The sequence below is a fragment of the Bos mutus genome, chromosome 8 (genome assembly GCF_027580195.1).
Source record: "Bos mutus isolate GX-2022 chromosome 8, NWIPB_WYAK_1.1, whole genome shotgun sequence".
In the NCBI taxonomy this organism is placed as follows: Eukaryota; Metazoa; Chordata; class Mammalia; order Artiodactyla; family Bovidae; genus Bos; species Bos mutus.
This window is the reverse complement of record NC_091624.1, coordinates 38,076,025-38,096,247: the sequence shown is the minus strand read 5'-3', so window position 1 is coordinate 38,096,247 and position 20,223 is coordinate 38,076,025. Positions and strand designations below refer to the sequence as shown.

Genomic DNA, 20,223 nt, shown 5'->3' with positions numbered 1-20,223 from the left:
CTTTGAATGGATCTGAAGTCCTTGAATGCAGAGAAAACAGGCTTCATACTGAGCTGAGGGCTGATGTCCTGCATGCGAAGTTTGTTCCAAGCCCTGCTGGCCTGCACCCCGCTCACTTTCTGGTCCTTCTCTCTAGCTCTTTCTTGGAGTGGCCTGCACAGCGGCTTCCAGCCAGGCAGCACCTGGGGGACTGGGGGTGCAACACCTGGGTTTCCCGGCTGCCTCGCAGAGAAAGGCCTGGGCTGAGGCTGATGCAGATGCTGCCTCCACAGGTGCTGGCCCTGGCCAGGCAGCAGAACAAGCGGGTGAAGGTGGTGGGCGGTGGCCACTCGCCCTCAGACATCGCCTGCACTGACGGCTTCATGATCCACATGGGCAAGATGAACCGCGTCCTCAAGGTACTCGGAGCGCTGGGCTCCCTGCCTCTGCCCCACCCCATGCCACTCCATCCCAGACTCCAGGGTGGACGCGGAGCCTTCTTTTCCCTCATGCATCATCCCCTCCTGGCCTCTGAGTCCCAAAGTGACCCCCCCCATTCCTGGTCCACTTGTGGTCACCCTCACCTCCCACAGGCCTGCCCTGGACTCCTTCAAGCCTCACATCTGGTCTGTGTGCATCCTTGTGGCCACAGAGAGGATGTCCACAAGTCAGGCCCCCAAAGGTGGATTCATGACAAATCCAAGATTTGCACCTTACTTGTTCTGCATATAGGGAAACTGAAGATCAGAGAGGGGGAGTGACTTGCCTAAGGTCACACAGCTGACCAGTGGCAGAGCTGGCCACAGACTCAGGAGTCTGACACCAGCCCTGTGCTGGGATACATTAATCCAGGCGTCTCACACCCTCCCCTGCCCCGCCCACAACCAGGAGCCTGCCAGGGAGTGAGAGTGCAGGCATGTGCAGGGCTCTTGTTCTCACCTGCCAGGGCCAGCTCCTCTGAGCTGTCTTTTTTGCCTGGTACCCACCCCTCCAGCTCTGCTAGCAGAGATTCTAGATTTCTCTGTACTATGTATTTCCTGATTTGCTCAGGCCAACCATCTCCACCCCGTAGAAAATGCTCTGGTCAAAACATCAGTCATGGCAGGAATTAACTCTGATCGCTAATTAGTGAGGACCGGGCTCTGGTAATTGATTTTGCCCAGGCTGTGTGCTCAGGGTCAGTGAAATGTGTGTTCCGGAGTCCACAGATGTGAATCCTTATCTCGGTTCCACTGCGGATGTTTGTGTGACCTTGGGCAAGTGACTTAGAGTCCCTGAACTTCAGTCTCCATGCTGTGAAATGGAGAGACTACTCCTCCCCTCCCTCCCCCACCACTCCTGGACAGCCATGGGGGTCTCAGGGCATAGAGCCACTCTCCCACATGGCTGAGGGGACCTGAGCACCAGTCCCAGCCCTAAGGTGACCTTGAGTAAACCTCTTCTCTTCCCTGCCCCTTATTTCTCTCCCCTGTGACTAGAAGGGTTGCACAGGACAGTCCCTGAGCCCCAGCACTCTAGGGCTCTGCCTGCATGCCCTTTTGGCTGCCTGCAGCGGGAGGCAGCTTGGGCTGACTGTGGGCTGGGACAGATATGCTTGTACTCACAGCCTTGCGTGGCTGCAGGACGAGGGCTGGGTGACAGCCTAGCTCACCCTAGCCTGTGCCGGTCTCTTGCAGGTGGACACGGAGAAGAAGCAGGTGACCGTGGAGGCCGGCATCCTCCTAGCTGACCTGCACCCCCAGCTGGACAAGCACGGCCTGGCTTTGTCCAAGTAAGAGCCACCTCGCCCATTCCCAGGGCGGGTGCCAGTGATGCCCATCACTCCCAGCCCTGACCTCAGCCAGACACTCAAGGATCTGACAGGGGCCAGAGAGGAGCACATTTTAGGATAAACTTGTTTCTCTGGATCCCTGTACAGGGTACCCATCTCCCCATCCCCGGGTGTCCAGGGGCTATTATATGTGAATAGAAAGAAATTGTTGTTTAGTTGCTAAGTCATGTCTGACTCTTTGCAAGCTAAACTGGGGACAAGATTCCCAGGCAGGAGATGAATCAGCTGTTCTGCTTTGAGGGGCCTCGCACCACAATCCTGGGAGGTATTGTCCCAGGAAGACTAACCGTGTCCTTCCTCCTCTCCCCAGCCTGGGAGCTGTGTCAGACGTGACCGCAGGTGGCGTCATCGGGTCTGGAACCCACAACACGGGGATCAAGCACGGCATCCTGGCCACACAAGTGAGTTCACTTGCTTCGATGCTGACCACCAGGGAGAGGGGAGGATGGGTCAGGGCCCCTTCACCCTTGTCATCAATGCTCCTGACAAGCAGGCATTCCAGCATGGTGTCGGCAGAGCTCTGTGGGGGCCTTGAACACATTTGGGTCTCTCTTCTGATGGAGACTCTGCAAGGCCCTCCAGAAACATTGTCTCTCTGAACCTCATGAGTCCCCAGCAGACACAAGTGACGAAGGCACCCCCATGTGTGTTGACACAGCCCCATCTCTAGGGAGCTTCCTGGCCACCCTGGGGAAAAGGGCAAGCAGAGCAAAGGGTTCCATCCCCAGGGAAAGCTCTGAACTGGAAGCCAGGCAGGGCGAAGGGCCTTTTCAGGTTAGCAAGTTGGGGAGGAGCCAAGAAGGAGCTGAGCACATGGGCCTGGGATCACATCTGACCTTCACCCAAAAGCTTTTAAGATTTTTTGATGTGGACCACTTTGCTTCCCTGGTGGCTCAGATGGTAAAGAGTCTACCTGCGGTGCGGGGGACCAGTGTTAAATCCCTGGGTTGGGAAGATCCCCTGGAGAAGGAAATGGCAACCCACTCCAATATTCTTGCCTGGAAAATCCCATGGGTGGAGGAGCCTGGCAGGCTACAGTCCATGCGGTGGCAAAGAGTCAGACACAACTGAACGACTTCACTTTCTTTTCTTTCACTTTTTACAATCTTTATTGAATTTGTTACAATATTGCTTCTTTTTTATGTTTTGGTTTTGGGCATGTGAGATCTTAGCTCCTCAACCAAGGATCAAACCCCCTGCCCTCTGCACTGGAAGGCAGAGTCTTAACCACTGGACTGCCATGGAAGTTCCCACCCAAAAGTATTTCTTAAACTTCATGGGAATCCAGTATGGGGCACAGATTTGGGACTCAGATGTGGGGCCAAAACCTGCCTCCCACATGCATTGGGTGTGCACATGTGTGCAGGTTGTTTAACTCATCTGGGCATCCCTGTTTTCAGCTGTTACCTCAAGAGAATCTTCCTCAACCTGTAGGAGGTTGGGGGTTAATGAGACAGTGTGTATGAGAGCCTGGGGGCCCAATGACAGTTCACGACACTTGGAAGGGAGCCACCCCTTCTACCTGCAATGCAGGAGTCCCTGGTTCGACTCCTGGGTCAGGAAGATCCTCTTGAGAAGGGATAAGCTATCAACTCCCCACCCCTTCCACCTGCGATGCAGGAGTCCTTCGTTCGATTCCTGAGTCAGGAAGATTCCCTTGAGAAGGGATAAGCTATCAACTCCAGTATTCTTGGGCCTCCCTGGTGGCTCAGACAGTAAAGAACCTGCCTGCAATGCAGGAGACCTGGGTTCAATTCCTGGGTTAGGAAGATCCCCTGGAGGAGGGCATAGCAACCCACCCCAGTATTCTTACCTGGAGAATTCCATGGACAGAGGAGCCTGGTGGGCTACAGTCCATGGGGTCACAAAGAGTCTTTCACTTTCACAAGGGACTTTCACTTTTACTTTCTTTCCCTTAGGAAGCCCAGGTGAGTAAGACAGGCCCTGGCACATGGGGGTGAGAGCTCCTCTGTTTAATTCTACACTTATGCTGATGGCAGGGAGCAAGGGGAAGACACTGGCATCTTTAATATCTACTGTCCCCCAGGCACTTAACTGGGTGCTTCACCCAGTCTCTCTGAGTTGGTTATGACCCTCATTTCACAGATGAGGAAACAGAGAGGTTAAGTCACACATCCAAGATCACACAGCTGGTGAGTCAGTGCCCACCTTTATTATTGCTGGACCCCGCTGCTGTGTTTCACTGGCCAGTGCTCAGCTCATCCCCAAATCTCCAACAAAGTCTGTTTGTTTGTGTTTTTAATAAAAACCATCCTAACGCCCTCAGTCCCACAGCAGGCCACTGTGCCCCACTTCTGCCAGTTTCTCTTCTCTGGTTTAGGTCGCTGTTAATCAGAATTAGTTCAGCTTTATCTGTTCTCTCACCCTGGGCACCCTGCCACCAACCGCACATGTCAAAAGCAATTTCCATCCCAGTAAGCAGATAGCAGAGTGTGGAGAGGAACTTCAGCAGGCAATGAAAGAGGGTTCCTCTGGAGACAGGAGCCCAGGGCAAGGAGAGTGATGTTCATCACCTGTCTCCAACTGGGCGGCCCACTCTGCAGAGCCCAGAGATTCTGAGTTTGGTAGAGCCAAGTAGGGGAATCTAGTTCCTAAGGCAAGGGAGAGGTCCCCAAATGAGAAAATGGACTAGACATGGCTGAGATGGTGCTGTGGGCAATGAGCAGACAGCCTGCAAGGGACTCTGGTCCCCAGGGCTGTGTGTTGGGACAGCAGAGCCAGCTCCGGACCCCCAGATGCATGCACACCCTTTGCCTTTATGAGCCATTTCCACCCAGGGCCTCGTGCTCTTTGGAGTTGATTTCATCTTAGCTCTCTTCCGGGCAAAGGACAAGCTTGCTGAATCCTGACTTTGAAATCCACAGGATGAGCAAGGCAGCTGGGGGAGGGCAAGCCACTGGGGTGCCATGGAAATGCCTGTGATGGATGGGCCCCCTCCCTGCTGAGGGCTGATGCCACCCAGAAACAGCCCCCCTCACTCCATTTCTCCTCCTACCCTCCCCCAAGACTGAGGCTCCCTCGGGCTGTGATTGGAGACCTAGCTGGGAAAGTCTCTGGGGCCAGAAACATGGTGGGAATCATGGCCAGATACATCTGGGAATCGGAGACACTTGGCCTCATTTGCAAGGACAAACAGGGAAGTGAGGGGTTTGCCAGAAGCCTGGGGATGCTGAAGCATGGTTCTTCTCCCACCGCCAGGTGGTGGCACTGACCCTGCTGACAGCCAATGGGACCATTCTCGAGTGTTCAGAGTCCAGCAACGCAGAGGTGTTCCAGGCTGCGCGCGTGCACTTGGGCTGCCTCGGAGTCATCCTCACAGTCACACTGCAGTGTGTGCCCCAGTTCCACTTGCAGGAGACCACCTTCCCCTCAACCTTGAAAGAGGTACTGTCTCTCCTTTGCCACTGCTCAGCCTCAGAAGAGAAATGGAGGACATTAATAAGTCATGCTCCTCTGAGCTCCTCTGCAGGTCCCCAGAATGGGGCAGTGAGCTGACCTCACCAGCCCTTCCTTGACCCCAGAATACTGTGGCAGTATCCCTTTGTGAGCAGGTCAGTGGAGCTCAGAGGAGCTGGATGATGAGGGGCAGAAAGGATGGCTTCTGAATGATAGGATTGTTTTTTGAATGAATGAAAACCCATGTTGGTTAGCTGGGAAAATGGATGATTGGATGGATGGATGAATGGATACATGGATGGATGATGAATGGATGGATGACTAGATGGACAGATGATCAGATGGATGGATGAATGGATGATGGATTGATGCATGGATGGATGGATAGCATGCAATAGACCAGAAATGCCTGATAAACATGGATCTATCCCTGGTAATTGCTAAGCTACAGGACTCAAATCTATGGTTCCAAGTCCCTCAGCATCTGAGCTCCTCCATAGTCAACTCACTATTCAATATGAGTAGACCCTCTGCACAGATGGAGTTGGTAGTGATGTGAACACTACTGGCCCCACATAGTTATGGTGGAATTTGGGGTCAAACTGAATGCTGGCAGTACCACCCCCAAGCAGTGACCTTGAGTCAGCCATTTAACCTTGCTGAGCCCGTTTCCTCATGCAAAAACAGAGTAAATCATGTTTACCTGAAAGGATTGAACCTGAGAATTGACTCAGATAACACTTGTAAAGTATCTAGTTCAGTACCAAAACACGCTCCCCAGGGTACCTAGTCAGTGAAAAATGGAAAATTCTGTTATCTAGCATCTGGTCTAAAAAATCCTTACCATTGGAATTTCTAATACATTATAAACCTTACAGCAAAGGATTTAAATGCAGAAGGTCCTTTATGCAGAGGCATGGTGTTTGGTGGGGCCTCCCTGGTGGCTCAGCGGTAAAATGTCTGCCTGCAGGAGATGCAGGAGACGCAGGAGATGCGGATTCAATCCTTGGGTTGGAAAGATCCCCTGGAAGAGGGTATGGCAACCCACTCCAGTATTCTTGCCTGGAGAATCCCATGGACAGAGGAACCTGGTAGGCTACAGTGGGTGGGGCTGCAAAGAGTCGGACCCAACTGAAGCAGCTGAGCACACATGATGTTTGTGGAACTTTAGCCCCAGAACTCTCCACTGGTGGCTGACAAAGTGATTCCAGGGATGCTCTTGGGCAGGGGTCCCCATTCCCTGAGATCTAATGCCTGATGATCTGAGGTGGAGCTGATGTAGTAATGACAGAAATAAAGTGCACTTGAATCATCCAGAAACCATTACCCCTGTCCTGGTCCTTGGAAAACTTGTCTTCCATGAGACCAATCCCTGGTGCCAAAAAGGTTGGGGATGCTGGTCGAGGGGATGCGGCATTGATTCCTAGAGCATCAATGCTGAGCATGTGTGGGCCAGTCTTGGCAAATGAGTTGCCTGATGCTTTGGCCCAAGAAAGGATTACAAGGACATTTCGTGGAATTGTTTGGCAGTGATACTGTGTGGCTAAGCCAGGGAGCTCCAAGAGGGTAGAACCAGTCCACCTGGAGCCACCCCAGACTCTGAGCCACCTCAAGAGCCTGCTTCAACTAGTCACATCCCCAGACCAGTGTTAAGGGGCTGATCTAAGCTTCTTGTTCACTCCAAGCAGGCCCTAGCTTCAAATACAGTCACATGCCGAGGATGAGGGCTTCTACATGCTGCATTTTAGGTCGATGCAATTCAGCACAAAGCAGAGGTCGACACTCCCCTCAGGCCGTGAGAGTAGATGTGGTCACCCACAGAGAGAGGGCTTGGCTGAGGAGAGAAGGGAGCCTTAGTGCTCAGTCCAGAGCAGAGCAGCCAGACGAGTCCAACGCTGTGAGGAGCTGGGGAGCAACAGCAGGGTCTGGTCATCAGGAGATCACTGCTGACTTCAGTGAGCATGGTGTCAATGGAGCGGTGGGCAGGTTAAGGGGTCGGCATCTCAGGCAGAGAAGGGAGATGGGCAGAGATCACCTTCAATAAGAAAGGGACCACCTTCCGGCCTCTCACTTAGGTCAGAACTTGTTCATTTTTAAGCTGAATAATTTGACCCAGAGATAAAGAGATTGCTTCTTCTTTTACCAGTAGGATTGGCCCCGGGGCTCCTACCAGGGCATTAGAACCAAGTGGACAGACAGACTCCACCCTCTTCCTGCTCCTCCTTTGACCTGGCAGAGATGTATTAAGACTGACCACACCTAAGGCCTGGTTCTTGCAGTCTTATCTCAGGCTGTCCCCCAACCCCAACACACATACACAATTACACAGCAGTGAATGCTCGGTGAGTATTTAGAGGGGCTCTGGGGAGGCAGGCAGCCCCAAGCCTGATTGTGCAGCTCCCTCTGTGGAACCTGGACCAAGCCCTTCAAACTTTTGGAGCCTTTATTTTTTAAATTATTTGTCTGGTCAGGTCTCAGTTGCAGCATGTGGGATCTAGTTCCCTGACCAGGGATCGAAACCAAGTCCCCTGCACTGGGGCATGGAGCCCAGCCACTGGACCACCAGGGAAGTCCCTTCTTTGCCATTTTAAAAGTAGGGTCAGATTAGATGAACCTGAGGTCTTTTCCAGCCCTGACATTACATAAACCAGTGCAGCACTTGGATACAAAACTGTGCCCCGCCCTGGAGACAGAGGGTCCTTCTCTCCCCTGGAGCATCTGGGGATGTTCTTGGGTCTTATCCCTGGGGAGGGGCATGAATCCTGGTGTGGATTCCCCCACCGTTCCCCTGTGACCCCGGCCCATCCCTCGAGGGCTCACAAGGCTAGATGCTGCTCCTCCTCCTCTTCTGTGAGTCAGCAGGTCCTCTGTGGATTCTCTCTCTCTCCTCTGCACAACTCTGGCTGGTCTTCCACCCGGAGCTGCATGGGTCTCCACCAGGCCCATCATCAGTGTCCATCACGCCCATGGACAAGCCTTCCCCGCCCAGTTTTAGCCACAAACAAGGACTGTGCAGAGGGTGGGTGGCATTTACAACCCTATGATTTCCTCCCAGGGGCGTGTGCTGTCCATGGCCCTGCATTCAACTCTCTTTTACCCTCTCCGCTCAGAGCAGCCTTTAAAGGGCCCCTTCAAGGGGCTGGGAATGCTTGGGAGGAAGAGTAATATGCAGGTGGGAAGCCGAGTCCCAGGCTGCTCCCTGCTCCCAGTCTGCTCAGTGACTGATCAGAAAACTGTCACTGGAGCAGCTTCTCCTCACTCTTGCTCCCCCTGAATGTTTTCCTTCCGAAAAGAAAAATGATGAGACCTCATTTCCAGGAGCAGGCAGGTGCCTGAGAACCAATGTGTGCTTAATCACTTAGTCGTGTCAGAGTCTTTGCAACCCCATGGACTGTAGCTCACCAGGCTCCTCTGTCCATGGGATTCCCCAGGCAAGAATATTGGAGTGGGTTGCCATTCGCTTCTCCAGGGGATCTTCCCTACCCAGGGATCGAACCCGAGTCTCCCACATTGACAGCAGATTTACTGTCTGAGCCACAAGGAAGAATTTATTAACATCCACCCCTCTCTGAGGTTACCCTCTCCTGCCCACCCCTGTGCTGTGTGTGGTCCATCTCAGACGCAGCTCCCTGCTTCCCAGGTCTGATTCTCTTATCTGCACCTCAACACAGCTTCTGAAGGCCGCTCAAAGCCATATGAGGGGAAGGGAGAGTTGGAATCAGTGCTTCTGGGCAGAGGGGCCAAGAAAGGGGTGGCCTCCCTGGCTTCTTATGACAAGGTCTCAGCATTCCCAACTTTCTGCAGTCCAACTGGTATGAAATCACAGTCAGAGAGAAGACTGGAGGATTTTGGAAATGGCTGTCAACCTTTGCCCTTTATGCCATGCAAATCATAATGAGATGTGAGAAGTATAGCCGGCTGCCTGCGTCACCGCCTCCCCCCGTGCCGCAGGAAGCAGGGTTGGTCCCTGGGACACACCAACCTTGTCAGCAGCATCCCAATGCCCGCCACTCTCTTGAGTGGCTGGCCAGTGACGACTAGGTAACCCCCAACCATGGGACAGGTAGCCCTCAGCTTCTGCTCACAGGCCTGGTAATCAGTTCTTGTGAGTCAGTTCAGTAGGGTGCTAATTTTGGAGGGGATGGAACCCTCTAGAACCCTTCCTGCCAATGACATTCCAAGGAAGACGTTCCTCTGGGGCCCACCCTCTTTGATGGTGCTCCCAGGAACCACCAATTAGACTTGAGGAAACATGATCCTGGGGACCCTCCTCCCCCAGATAGGATTGTTTGTAGGCCCTGAAGAGAGTCACAGTGGGATGGGTCCAGGGCAGGGGGCTCCATCCTTCAGTGACCACACAATGCTCAGTTAGGGACCACAGGGACACAGAGCTGGGGGGTACATGCTGCCTGCCTGGAGGAGCTTGGAGTTTAGCATGGGAGGAAAGATATGCCTTGTCCCTCTAAAGCAGGGAGGAAAAGAAATGACAGATGCCAGGAGAGAGGCACAAAGTGTGCTGTGAAAGTGGCTCCATTACTCCATTTTGGTGGGAACCTGGGCGCCCAGAAAGGGGTGCCACCGTTACTTTTACTGCTGAGATTCTGGGCAACCTGGGAAGGCCCCGGAGGCTGGGACAGGAGGGAAGGGGGATTTTCCACTCTCTCAGTCCCATCCTCCAGGCAGAGCTCCAGACCATGTTCCTATCCTCCCAGGAGAAATAGTTCTGCCCAGAGGAGATGGGCCATGGGTCCATCACCCAGTCAGGATGGAAGTGATAGTGACAGGGACCTGGTGTTTCTTCCTGAACTTTTCACGGATCTACAGCCCAGCAGAAGAGGGCCTCCTCTTCCAATAAGGAATCATAGGGCGCTTTCTTTTCTTGGACTCCAAAATCACTGTGGACAATGACTGCAGCCATGAAATGAAAAGACACTTGCTCCTTAGAAGAAAATCTACGACAAACCTAGACAGCATATTAAAAAGCAGAGACATCACTTTGTGGACAAAGGTCCATATAGTGTTTTCCAGGAGTCATGTACAATGTGAGGGTTGAACCATTAAGGCTGAGCGCCAAAGAATTGATACTGTCAGACTGTGGTGTTGGAGAAGACTCTTCAGAGTCCCCTGGACTGCAAGGAGATCCAACCAGCCCATCCTAAACAAATTAACCCTGAATATGCATTGGAAGAACTGATGCTGAAGCTGAAGTTGCAATATTTTGGCCACCTGATGCGAAGCCAACTCATTAGAAAAGGCTATGATGCTGGGAAAGATTGAAGGCAGGAAGAAAAAGGGATGACAGAGGATGAGATGGTTGGATGGCATCACCGACTCAATAGACATGAGTTTGAGCAAACTCCAGGAGATGGTGACGGACAGGGAACCCGGGTGTGCTGCAATCCACGGGGTCACAAAGAGTCGGGTATTACTGAGCGGCTGAACAACAACAGCAAAGAACCCTGCCGCATTTACTGTGTCCAAGTCCCTATGGCAGTGGATAGGATGAGGGTTTGGGAAACTGGCCCACAGGCAAGATCTGGGTCACTACCTGCTTTTATAAATAAAGTTTTCTTGACACACCACAACGATCCTCATTAACGTATTGTCGGTGGCTGCTTTCATGCTACCACAGCAGAGGTGAGGAAACAGAGAGAGCAAAGCCTAATATATTTACTATCTAGCCCTTAACAGAAAAAAATGTGCTGATGTCTGTCCTCGAGAAGAAACCAAATGTGAATGAGAGGCTTGATGACTTTCAGGACAGATGTATGCTTCAGTACCTGTAATATACTTCTGGGATGGATGTAATATAATAAATAAACACCACTTAGAATGGAAGGAGACAGCATTGGTGGGGGTAGGGGTGGGGTTGAGTTGAGCATCTGAGTTACAGCACATCTGAATTCAGATCTGACCCTTTTCATGTGGTCACTTGTGGGCAGTGGCAACAGAACTGGACAGAGTGTGTGGAAGAAGTCCTCTTAGTGCTGAACTATTCGGGCTCGATTCCATTGGAAATGGAGCACTGCTGGGGATTTTTGAGCTGTGTCTTGGAATGCTTCCCTGTAGATGTTGTCTGGAAAGATGAAAAATGGGGAAAATTATGAGGCTAGTGCAGAAGAGCCAGTGAGAGCTAAGAAGGGCCTGGACTAAGCCACGTTAGCAGGAGCCGATTTTAGGGGAAGGCTGGAGAGATATGAACAGAGATGCAATTGGGTGACCCACAGCCTGGGCTGACGTGTGGCAGGGGAGGTTGGGGATGGCAGCCAGGTCACTGGAAGGTGACAATGGTCCGCCCATTCCTGTATCTCCTGGGCCCCATCAAGCATCAGTTAACAAGTCAGGGGTCCTCCCTGAAGTGATGACCAGGACCCAGAATCCTAAAATTCCACTGCTCCCAGGTGCTCCAAATTGAAGTTTTAGATGGACTCATTCCTTGGTGTTTCACCTTGGTTTTTCCTTCCTTCATGGCCAGATATGGAAATCACAGGTGGTTTTTGTTGTTGTTCAGTTGCTGAGTTGTGTCCAGTTCTTTGTGACCCCATGGACTGCAGCGCACCAGGCTTCCCTGTCTTTCACTATCTCCCAGAGTTTGCTCAACTTCATGTTCATTGAGTCAGTGATGCCATCCAACCATTTCATCCTCTGCTGCCCCCTTCTCCTTTTGCCTTCAATTTTTCCCAGCAACAGAGTCTTTTCCAATGAGTTGATTCTTGGCAGCAAGTGGCCAAAGTATTGGAACTTCAGCCTCAGCGTCAGTCTTCCCAATGAGAATTCAGGGTTGATTCCCTTTCAGATTGACTGGTTTGATCTCCTTGCTGTGTTTACAGCTTGTAAACTACTTTCATATCCATGACCTCCCTTGGTTCTCTCAAGAGTCCTGGAAGGAAAGAAGGAAGGAAGGAAGAAAAGGACAGAAAGCTATTTCTGTCTTGGTTCTACAGATGAAGAGATGCTGCTTCCTGAAACTCGCAGCTGGGAACCTGGTGGGGAATAGGGCTAGATCCCCAGATGTGTGCCAGGATTGCTCACATTCAGAACCTAAACTCTCCACTGGGTACATGCCACAGGCAGGCACTCTACTCAGGAGCTTCAGCATAGATTATCTCATTTCATTTGTACAACTGCCCATGTGTTGTTGGGGAGGGTGGGAAACCAAGGCTCCAGGGATATGGATCCGCAAGGTTGTGCAGCTGCCAAGTCACCAGGCCAGGACTTGAATCCAGAACTTACTCCAAAACCAGCACTCTCCCCCTCCCTCCCAGCTGCCTGTCAAACCCCAAATCTGCATCTCCTGTGGCTCAGAATCTGTCATGTGTCAGCCTGATGGGTGTCAGGGAGAGATGACTTGCTCTGTGACATCTCGACGTATACGGATGAGCCATTCAGAGTCAGACACTCCTGTTCGTTTTATTAAAGCCCACTGCAGTGTCAGGGGTTGTGGGAATAAGAGAGGATGACAGTGATGCTGCCAACGGCAGTGGAAGAGTGATGGTAGCAGCAGCAGCTTACTCCTGTGTGGAGCTTACCGCGCTCATGACACCACATTAAGGGCTTTCTAGGCCTTAGTGTGTTTAATCTTCATAACAATCCTGACATAGATACTGTTGTTAATCCTATTTTGCAGATGAGGAAATTGAGGCACTTGCCCAAACTTATACAGCTAGTCTTTGTTCAAGTCAGGATAACCGAGAACTCATTTTTATCCTCTGCATAATTCAATGAAGTCAGCCTAAAAAGTGGACCATTTTAATGCCCGTGGCATGCGTGTGCTCAGTCGTGTCCAACTCTTTGTGATTCCATGGACGGTAGCCCACCAGGCTCCTCTGTCCATGGGATTATCCAGGCAAGAATACTGGAGTGGGTTGCCATTCCTTTCTCTAGGGGATCTTCCCAACCCAGGGATCGAAACTGTGTCTCTTGCATCTCCTGCATTGGCGATAGATTCCTTACTACTTGACGTCCAGCATCTTATAGGACACACCCCTTGTTATTTGGCAATGTTAGGACAATTTTGGATATTTTCTTTTGATGGGGGGGCCCAACTTCCAGCATCCCCACCATCAAATGTGACCAACACAATCTCTGCTCCTTTCTCAGGTTCTTGACAACCTGGACAGTCACCTGAAGAAATCCGAATACTTCCGCTTTCTCTGGTTCCCACACAGTGAGAATGTCAGTGTAATCTACCAGGACCACACCAACAAGGTAGCTGTGGGCATCTTCCCCATTCCCCAACACTGCCCAGCTCCCAGGGCACCTAACACTTATTATCATCCTGATGATCGGTGAGAGATGAGAGGAAAAGCAAAGGGTGAACATCCCTGAGCATGAGGAGAGAAGCACTAAATGCCAGAGGGTGGAAGGAGAGGGAAGGTGGTCCCAGTAAGGGTCCATGAGTCTGTGAGCAGGGATACAGGAGTAGGAGGTCAAGGGAAAATCCAGATGTGGGAAGCAGAGACAGAGGTGTTGGCAGGACTGGCTAATGAGTCCTAAGCAGTCAGGATAGACCTCAGAAGCCAGCTAGCACATCCCACCTTCACTCCAGCACCCCATCCTTCCCACCCCCCAGGGGAAGAAACCCATGGTTCTGTCTCCTCACCACCATGTCCTTGGCAAACAGGCTGCTTCTCAGCAGAATAAAATAAAGCCATCACTTAGGAAGATGTTGGAGAAGGCAATGGCAACCCACTCCAGTACTCTTGCCTGGAAAATCCCATGGATGGAGGAGCCTGGTAGGCTGCCATCCATGAGGTCGCTAACAGTCGGACACGACTGAGCGACTTCACTCTCACTTTTCATTTTCATGCATTGGAGAAGGAAATGGCAACCCACTCCAGTGTTCTTGCCTGGAGAATCCCAGGGATGGGGGAGCCTGGTGGGCTGCCATCTATGGGGTCGCACAGAGTCGGACACGAATGAAGCGACTTAGCATCAGCAGCAGCAGGAAAATGTTGACCAGACAAGTCAGGCAAAGGCCAGAACACCTACTATGTGTATGGGGCTGGCATGGGGTTCATAAAGGGTGACTGCTGAACACCAGGCTCATCAGCTCTGCAGAGAAGAGACATAGGCATTTCTTGGTCTTGAGCAAAACGATCACATAAGCACGAAACAGAAGGGGACAGGACATGGGGATCGGCAGTGCCACCAAGAATGAGGCTTTCAATCATCCTGGCAAGTGGGTTCCCCCTCCCCCAGCACACACACTCTCCTGGGACACTCAGCTCCAGCTCGGAACTGACCACAGACTCTGCTTCCCAGCCGCCCTCCTCTTCAGCCAACTGGTTCTGGGACTACGCTATTGGATTCTACTTACTGGAGTTCCTACTCTGGATCAGGTAGGAATGCTACTGTATCTTTCCCCAGCACCTGCCATCTACTTCTGGGGATGTGGTCCATCAGGAGAACAACATCCCACCTTCAGACATGCAAACTGGGTCTGTCTGCATGGTCCAGAGCAGTGAATTCCAACCCTGTGGAGCTTTTTTAAAAAATACCCATGCCCAGGCTGCACACCCTGACTCATGGGTGATGTGAACCTTCCTATTGTCCAGTTTCTTACCTCCTTCCCAGCCTGAAGTCTGTGTTCAGGCTCAAGCACCAGACACATAACTATGAGTGATGAGGAAGGCCTATGGGTCCTTGAGCAGTGATGCTATATTCAGCCAAGACGTGGAATGGCATCTGATAAAAACTTTTGAAATGTTTCATACACATAAATAATATAGGCAACACATATTTAAAGTATGTTGCTGCTATTGTTGTTGTTCAGCCACTAAGTGTCAGACTCTTTGAGACCCCCTGGACTGTAGGCCAGCAGGCTCCTCTGTCCATGGGATTTCCTAGGCAAGAATACAGGAGTGGGTTGCCATTTCCTGCTCCAGGAGATCTTCTTGACCCAGGGATCAAACCTACTTCTCTTGTGTCTCCTGCATTGACAGGCAGATTCTTTACCACCTGGGAAGCCCTTATGGTATATAGACATATTTAAACTTATTGTAAAGTGTATCCATCTAGTCTTTTATCTTGGAGACTTTGGTGTCTTATTAAAGACAGTGAGTCCAGCCTGGAGGCCATTGCTCCATCAGATGATGGATTGGGGGTGAGAGTGGAAAATGCCCAGCCAGACTTCTCTCCCCTTCCATCACAGCAGCCTGGCAGCTTTATGTGCCTGTGTCTGTGGAGTCCAAGCCAGGAAGCATCCAAATAAATTGAGCTCTAAATCACAGTGGCCACATCCCGGGCCGGGACACATGCTCTGAGGGAGCTCCATGGCCTGTGAGCCCCGCCCATGTGGCTCTCACTTAGTAGCTTCTGGAAACCACGTCCACTTGGCCTCACCCTTGCAGCTCTGGGCCGCTTGCTGAGCCATGTGCCCAAGGATGCAGTGGTGAAAGCTAAATGATGGATTGGGTCTTGGTGATTTGGCTTCCCCGGTGGCTCAGTGGTAAAGACGCCTGCCAATGCAGTAGACACAGGTTCAATTCCTGGGTCAGGAAGATCCCCTGGAGGAGGAAATGGCAACCCCCTCCAGTATTCTTGCCTGAGAAATCCCATGGACAGAGGAGCCTGACGGGCTACAGTCCACAGGGTCACAGAGAATTGGATGCGACTTAGGACGCATGCACTCTTGGTGAGAATATAAACTGGTGTAGCCACTATGGAAAACAGTATGAGGTTTCTCAAACAGTTAAAAACAGAATTTCCCTTATGACCCAGCAATTCCACCTCTGACTATATGTCAGAAAGAACTGAAAGCACAATTTCAAAGAGACATTTGCACATCTGTGTTCACAACCAAAAAGTGAACATAACTATCCAACTGATGACTAAACAAAATGGGACATATAGCTATGCAATGGAAAACCAGACAGCCTTTAAAAAGGAAGGAAATTCTGACACTGGCTACAATGTGAGCGAATCTTGAAGACATGATGAAAACTGAAATAAGCCAGACACGTAAGAGGACAAATATTGAGGATTCCACTTATACGAGGCAGCCAGAGCAGTCAAATTCACAGAGACGGGAAGTATGGAAGGTTGTGGGAGAAGAATGGAGGTTGCCGGAGGCTGGAGGGAGAAATGGGGAGTTAATTTTTAATGGAGACAAGAGTTTTGGTTTTGCAAGATTCTGGAGATCCACTGCTCAGTGATGTGAATATACTTAACACTACGGAACTGCACACTTAAACAATGGTTAAGAGGCTAAATTTTGTGTTTTTTTTCTTTTAAATCACGATTAAGATGAAACACTCTAACACTAAAAACAACCTAGTCATTAAAGAGGGAGAGAAGAATAAAACGTAGGCTAAAATCCATAACTGGAGCCCTGGGCAGCCACAGAGAGAGTGTTGCAGGGGGATCTTCAGGTTCCCTGGAGGGATTTCCAGGCTGCAGATTAGCACATGTGGCACAGGATGTAGAGAACGAAGCCCCGGTTTGTAAAGGACTCGGTCCACTGCCCGCAACACAGCCAGTACTTAACCGCTGGATAATTTGATGATCATGACCCCTCTGCCCTGCCCCCCAGCACCTTCCTGCCAGGCCTTGTGGGCTGGATCAATCGCTTTTTCTTCTGGCTCCTGTTCAACGGGAAGAAGGAAAACTGCAACCTCAGCCACAAGATCTTCACCTACGAGTGCCGCTTCAAGCAGCATGTCCAGGACTGGGCCATCCCCAGGTAAGGGCCGAGTGGGCCACCCTGCGGGTAGGTCAGCAACATATAGCTCCCTTTGGGTCCTGCTCATAGCCTATGCACTGCCAACCAGGCTCCCCATCCTACCTGTTATTTCTGGGGGAAACGGAAAGTTCCAAATCCCCATTCAGTGTCCTTGCACCATTGTGCCTCTCGGGAAACCAGCCAGGGATCCACTCCACTCTCCCCATTGGCCCCTCTCCAGCCATGAGGCTGGGAGAGCAGGTTTAGACTTGAAACATAGGGCTTTGTGGCCAGCATCTGGTTCTTCTGAAAGACTGTACCCTGTGTTCAGTCCCTCCGTTAGCAGAGCCCACCTGGCAGGCTGGGGGCCTCTTCACGGGGAGGGACCCTCTTGAGACGGAGGCTAGGTCTGTACCCGACTCACTGCAGCTTCCTCTCTGAATTGCCCCTCTTTGTCTTTCTCCAGGAAAAGGGGGATCAGTGCTCAGGGCTCAGGAGATCCCTCTGTCACAGTGTTCAGGGGCTGGGGCCACCAGACTCTCAGGGCTGGACTATTAGAAAACGTAGGAATCTTGGCATCAGAGTGGCTTGATCCTATCTGAAGAAGAGGAGGCCACGGCCTGGGACAGCTGTGGCCAGAAAAGAGACCTGAGGAGAGCCTCCAATTGGGTGGGGGTCCTGGGGGCTGGAGCAGGAGCAGGAGGTAGCTCTCTGCTTCTGTGAGAAGGACTTTAAGAGCAGAAGCCATGAGGAAGGGGCTTCCTGGGGGCCATGCTGAGCCTCATGGGACATCTCCGGAGGCCCCTTCCTCAGGTCTGGGTTCCATCCCCTCTCCCACCCTGGGCCGAGGGCAGAGAGAAGACCAAAGAGGCCCTGCTGGAGCTGAAGGCCATGCTGGAGGCGAACCCCAAGGTAGTGGCCCACTACCCCGTGGAGGTACGCTTCACTCGCGGGGACGACATCCTGCTGAGCCCCTGCTTCCAGCGCGACAGCTGCTACATGAACATCATCATGTACAGGTGAGTGGTTCGCTCGGGGGCGGGGCTGGGGAAGCAGGTCCCTGCCCTTCGAAGGGCCCCTCCCTCCTTCCCCAGCTTTCAAGGCCAGTTCAAATGCCACCTTCTCCAGGGAGACTTCCCTGGTCCTAGCAGCAGAAAATAGTCTCTCTCCTTCCCGTTCCAACAACTACCCTTTCTAGCTGTACTGTGTTAATGTGGTCATTAATGTTAATTAATATATAATATTATTGTTAATTAGAATTGTTTTATTTATATATAATAATTATAATTGTTAGTTATTATTGGAGATATTATTAATATGTACTATTAATTAATATGTAATACGTAATGGGCTCCTCTGGTGGTAAAGAATCCACCTGCCAATGCAGGAATCACAGGTTCAATTCCCTGGGTCCAGAAGATTCCCCTGGAGGAAGGCATGGCAACCCATTCCAGTATTCTTGCCTGGAAAATCCCAGGAGCCTGGTGGGCTATAGCCTATGGGATCATAAAGAGTCAGACACAACTGAGTGACTGAGAATACAGGCAAATGTTAATGTTAATATGCAAAGCTACCCTTTGCAAAACTGATATTAAGGAATGACAAGTTTATGCTGTCTCATGTGCTGCCCTAGGCAATGATTCTGAGAGCCCGGAACATTGGGTTGAGAAGGACTGTGAGGCCAGGTTTCAGTTCAGCAGAAAACAGAGTTATGCCTGGACACGGCGCCCATCTAGCCAGCTCCGCCGGGCCATAGGCAGACACCTTACGCTCATACTGTGTTACTGTTTCCTGAGTTGGTTGGGCAATGACCTCCCATGTGAGGCTTAAGGACACACACAGTTTAAGAAACTCATCTTTTCTAAAACTCCTTGCTTAAGACACATCTATCTTCCTTCCCATCCACCACTGATACTAGTCCTTCCCTGACTTTGTAAAAGACAAACAGACCACCTCTCACCCAGCCTGAATCTTACTATGCTTTATTTCTCCCATCTGTAAAATACCCCCAAACTCAGGGGATCCCAAGGGACAATTTAAGAGGGCGCTGCCCTGGAGGGGGGTCCGGAAGCCAGAAAAGAGAATTTCAGAAACCCACACTGAACAGAAGGCAGCTTATTTCACGCAGGGACAAACTTAGGGCCTGGCTCAGTCCTCAAGATGTCTGTCCATTTTGTCCCTGCCAGTGAATCCAAATTCAGAAGCAAGAAAATTCGCCTGGGGGCTGCATCATAACATTTGAGTTTTTGTGAGTTCTGATTCTTCTCTGTCAGTAAGTCTGACTTTGCAGCAAGGACTGACCAACTAGGTTATATTGGCTGTGATTTCCATACATCAAATGAGGTGATTCTGATAGAAATATTTATATATCTATTTATTTAAGATTTTTGTATATATCTTTTAAATAATCTTTACATTAAATTTTTAAAATTTACATTTTAAACTATTTAGATTTAAAATTCAAATCTTTAAATAACTGTATGTGCTATGCTTAGTCACTCAGTCATGTCCAACTCTTATAACCCTATGGACTGTAGCCCACCAGGCTCCTCTGTTCATAGGATTTTCCCTCTGTTCATGGGATTTTCCAGGCAAGAATACTGGAGTAGGTTGCCATTTCCTCCTCCAGGGAATCCTCCCAACCCATGTCTCCCACATCTCCTGCATTGGCAGGTGGATTCTTTACCACTAAGTCACCAGGGAAGCCCAAATAAGTGTGTGTGTATATATACACACACACAGAGGAAAAAAATGTATTAATTTAAAATTATTCACACTCATACACATGGGGTTGCAAGGAGTCGGACATGACTGAATGACTGAACAACAACAAAAATACAGCAACTTTCAGTTGACAGTTAAAATATATGTAAGAGGTTGTAAACTTTTTCCAAATCCGTCTGAGCAAAAGCTGCAGGATGCTGAGTCACTGCCATCCGTGCTGTGTGGACAAGTGCTGGGCAAGATGCCTGATAACCATGGGTGAGACCACACAAGACAAGAGCATAGCCTCACCTCCTTCTGCCCCCTCCTCAGGCCCTATGGCAAGGACGTACCGCGGCTGGACTACTGGCTGGCCTATGAGACCATCATGAAGAAGGTGGGAGGCAGGCCCCACTGGGCCAAGGTAAGACGCGTCTGTTGGAGCCTCACCATGGGTGGGAGCTGGGCAGCTACTGTGAGCCAGGGCTTCCACCAGAGGGTGCCTCTCTTCCCTATTGTCCTGCCTGCCCAGGGCTCCAACCTCCTGGGGAAACCGTGAGCTGAGCAAGTCAGAGGAAGGAGGACCTCCACCACCTCAACTAAACCAGCTTCTCTGCATTCATGTTCCAGC

The 20,223-nt window shown here is 50.9% G+C and overlaps 1 protein-coding gene across 3 annotated transcripts in view; it reads left to right on the top strand.

Moving 5' to 3' along the window:
- LOC102268085 (L-gulonolactone oxidase) overlaps positions 1-20,223 on the top strand; it is a 31,513-nt gene that overhangs the window by 9,950 nt on the left and 1,340 nt on the right. For 2 of the 3 annotated variants that reach the window (XM_005903009.3, XM_070375480.1), the window contains 9 exons: positions 273-398; positions 1,656-1,750; positions 2,121-2,211; positions 5,030-5,215; positions 13,328-13,435; positions 14,492-14,568; positions 16,761-16,910; positions 17,744-17,908; positions 19,926-20,016. In XM_005903009.3, the coding sequence (XP_005903071.2) occupies positions 273-398; positions 1,656-1,750; positions 2,121-2,211; positions 5,030-5,215; positions 13,328-13,435; positions 14,492-14,568; positions 16,761-16,910; positions 17,744-17,908; positions 19,926-20,016 (1,089 nt within the window). The remainder of the gene's footprint in view (positions 1-272; positions 399-1,655; positions 1,751-2,120; positions 2,212-5,029; positions 5,216-13,327; positions 13,436-14,491; positions 14,569-16,760; positions 16,911-17,743; positions 17,909-19,925; positions 20,017-20,223) is intronic. The other variant, XM_070375481.1, reaches the window with a different exon arrangement.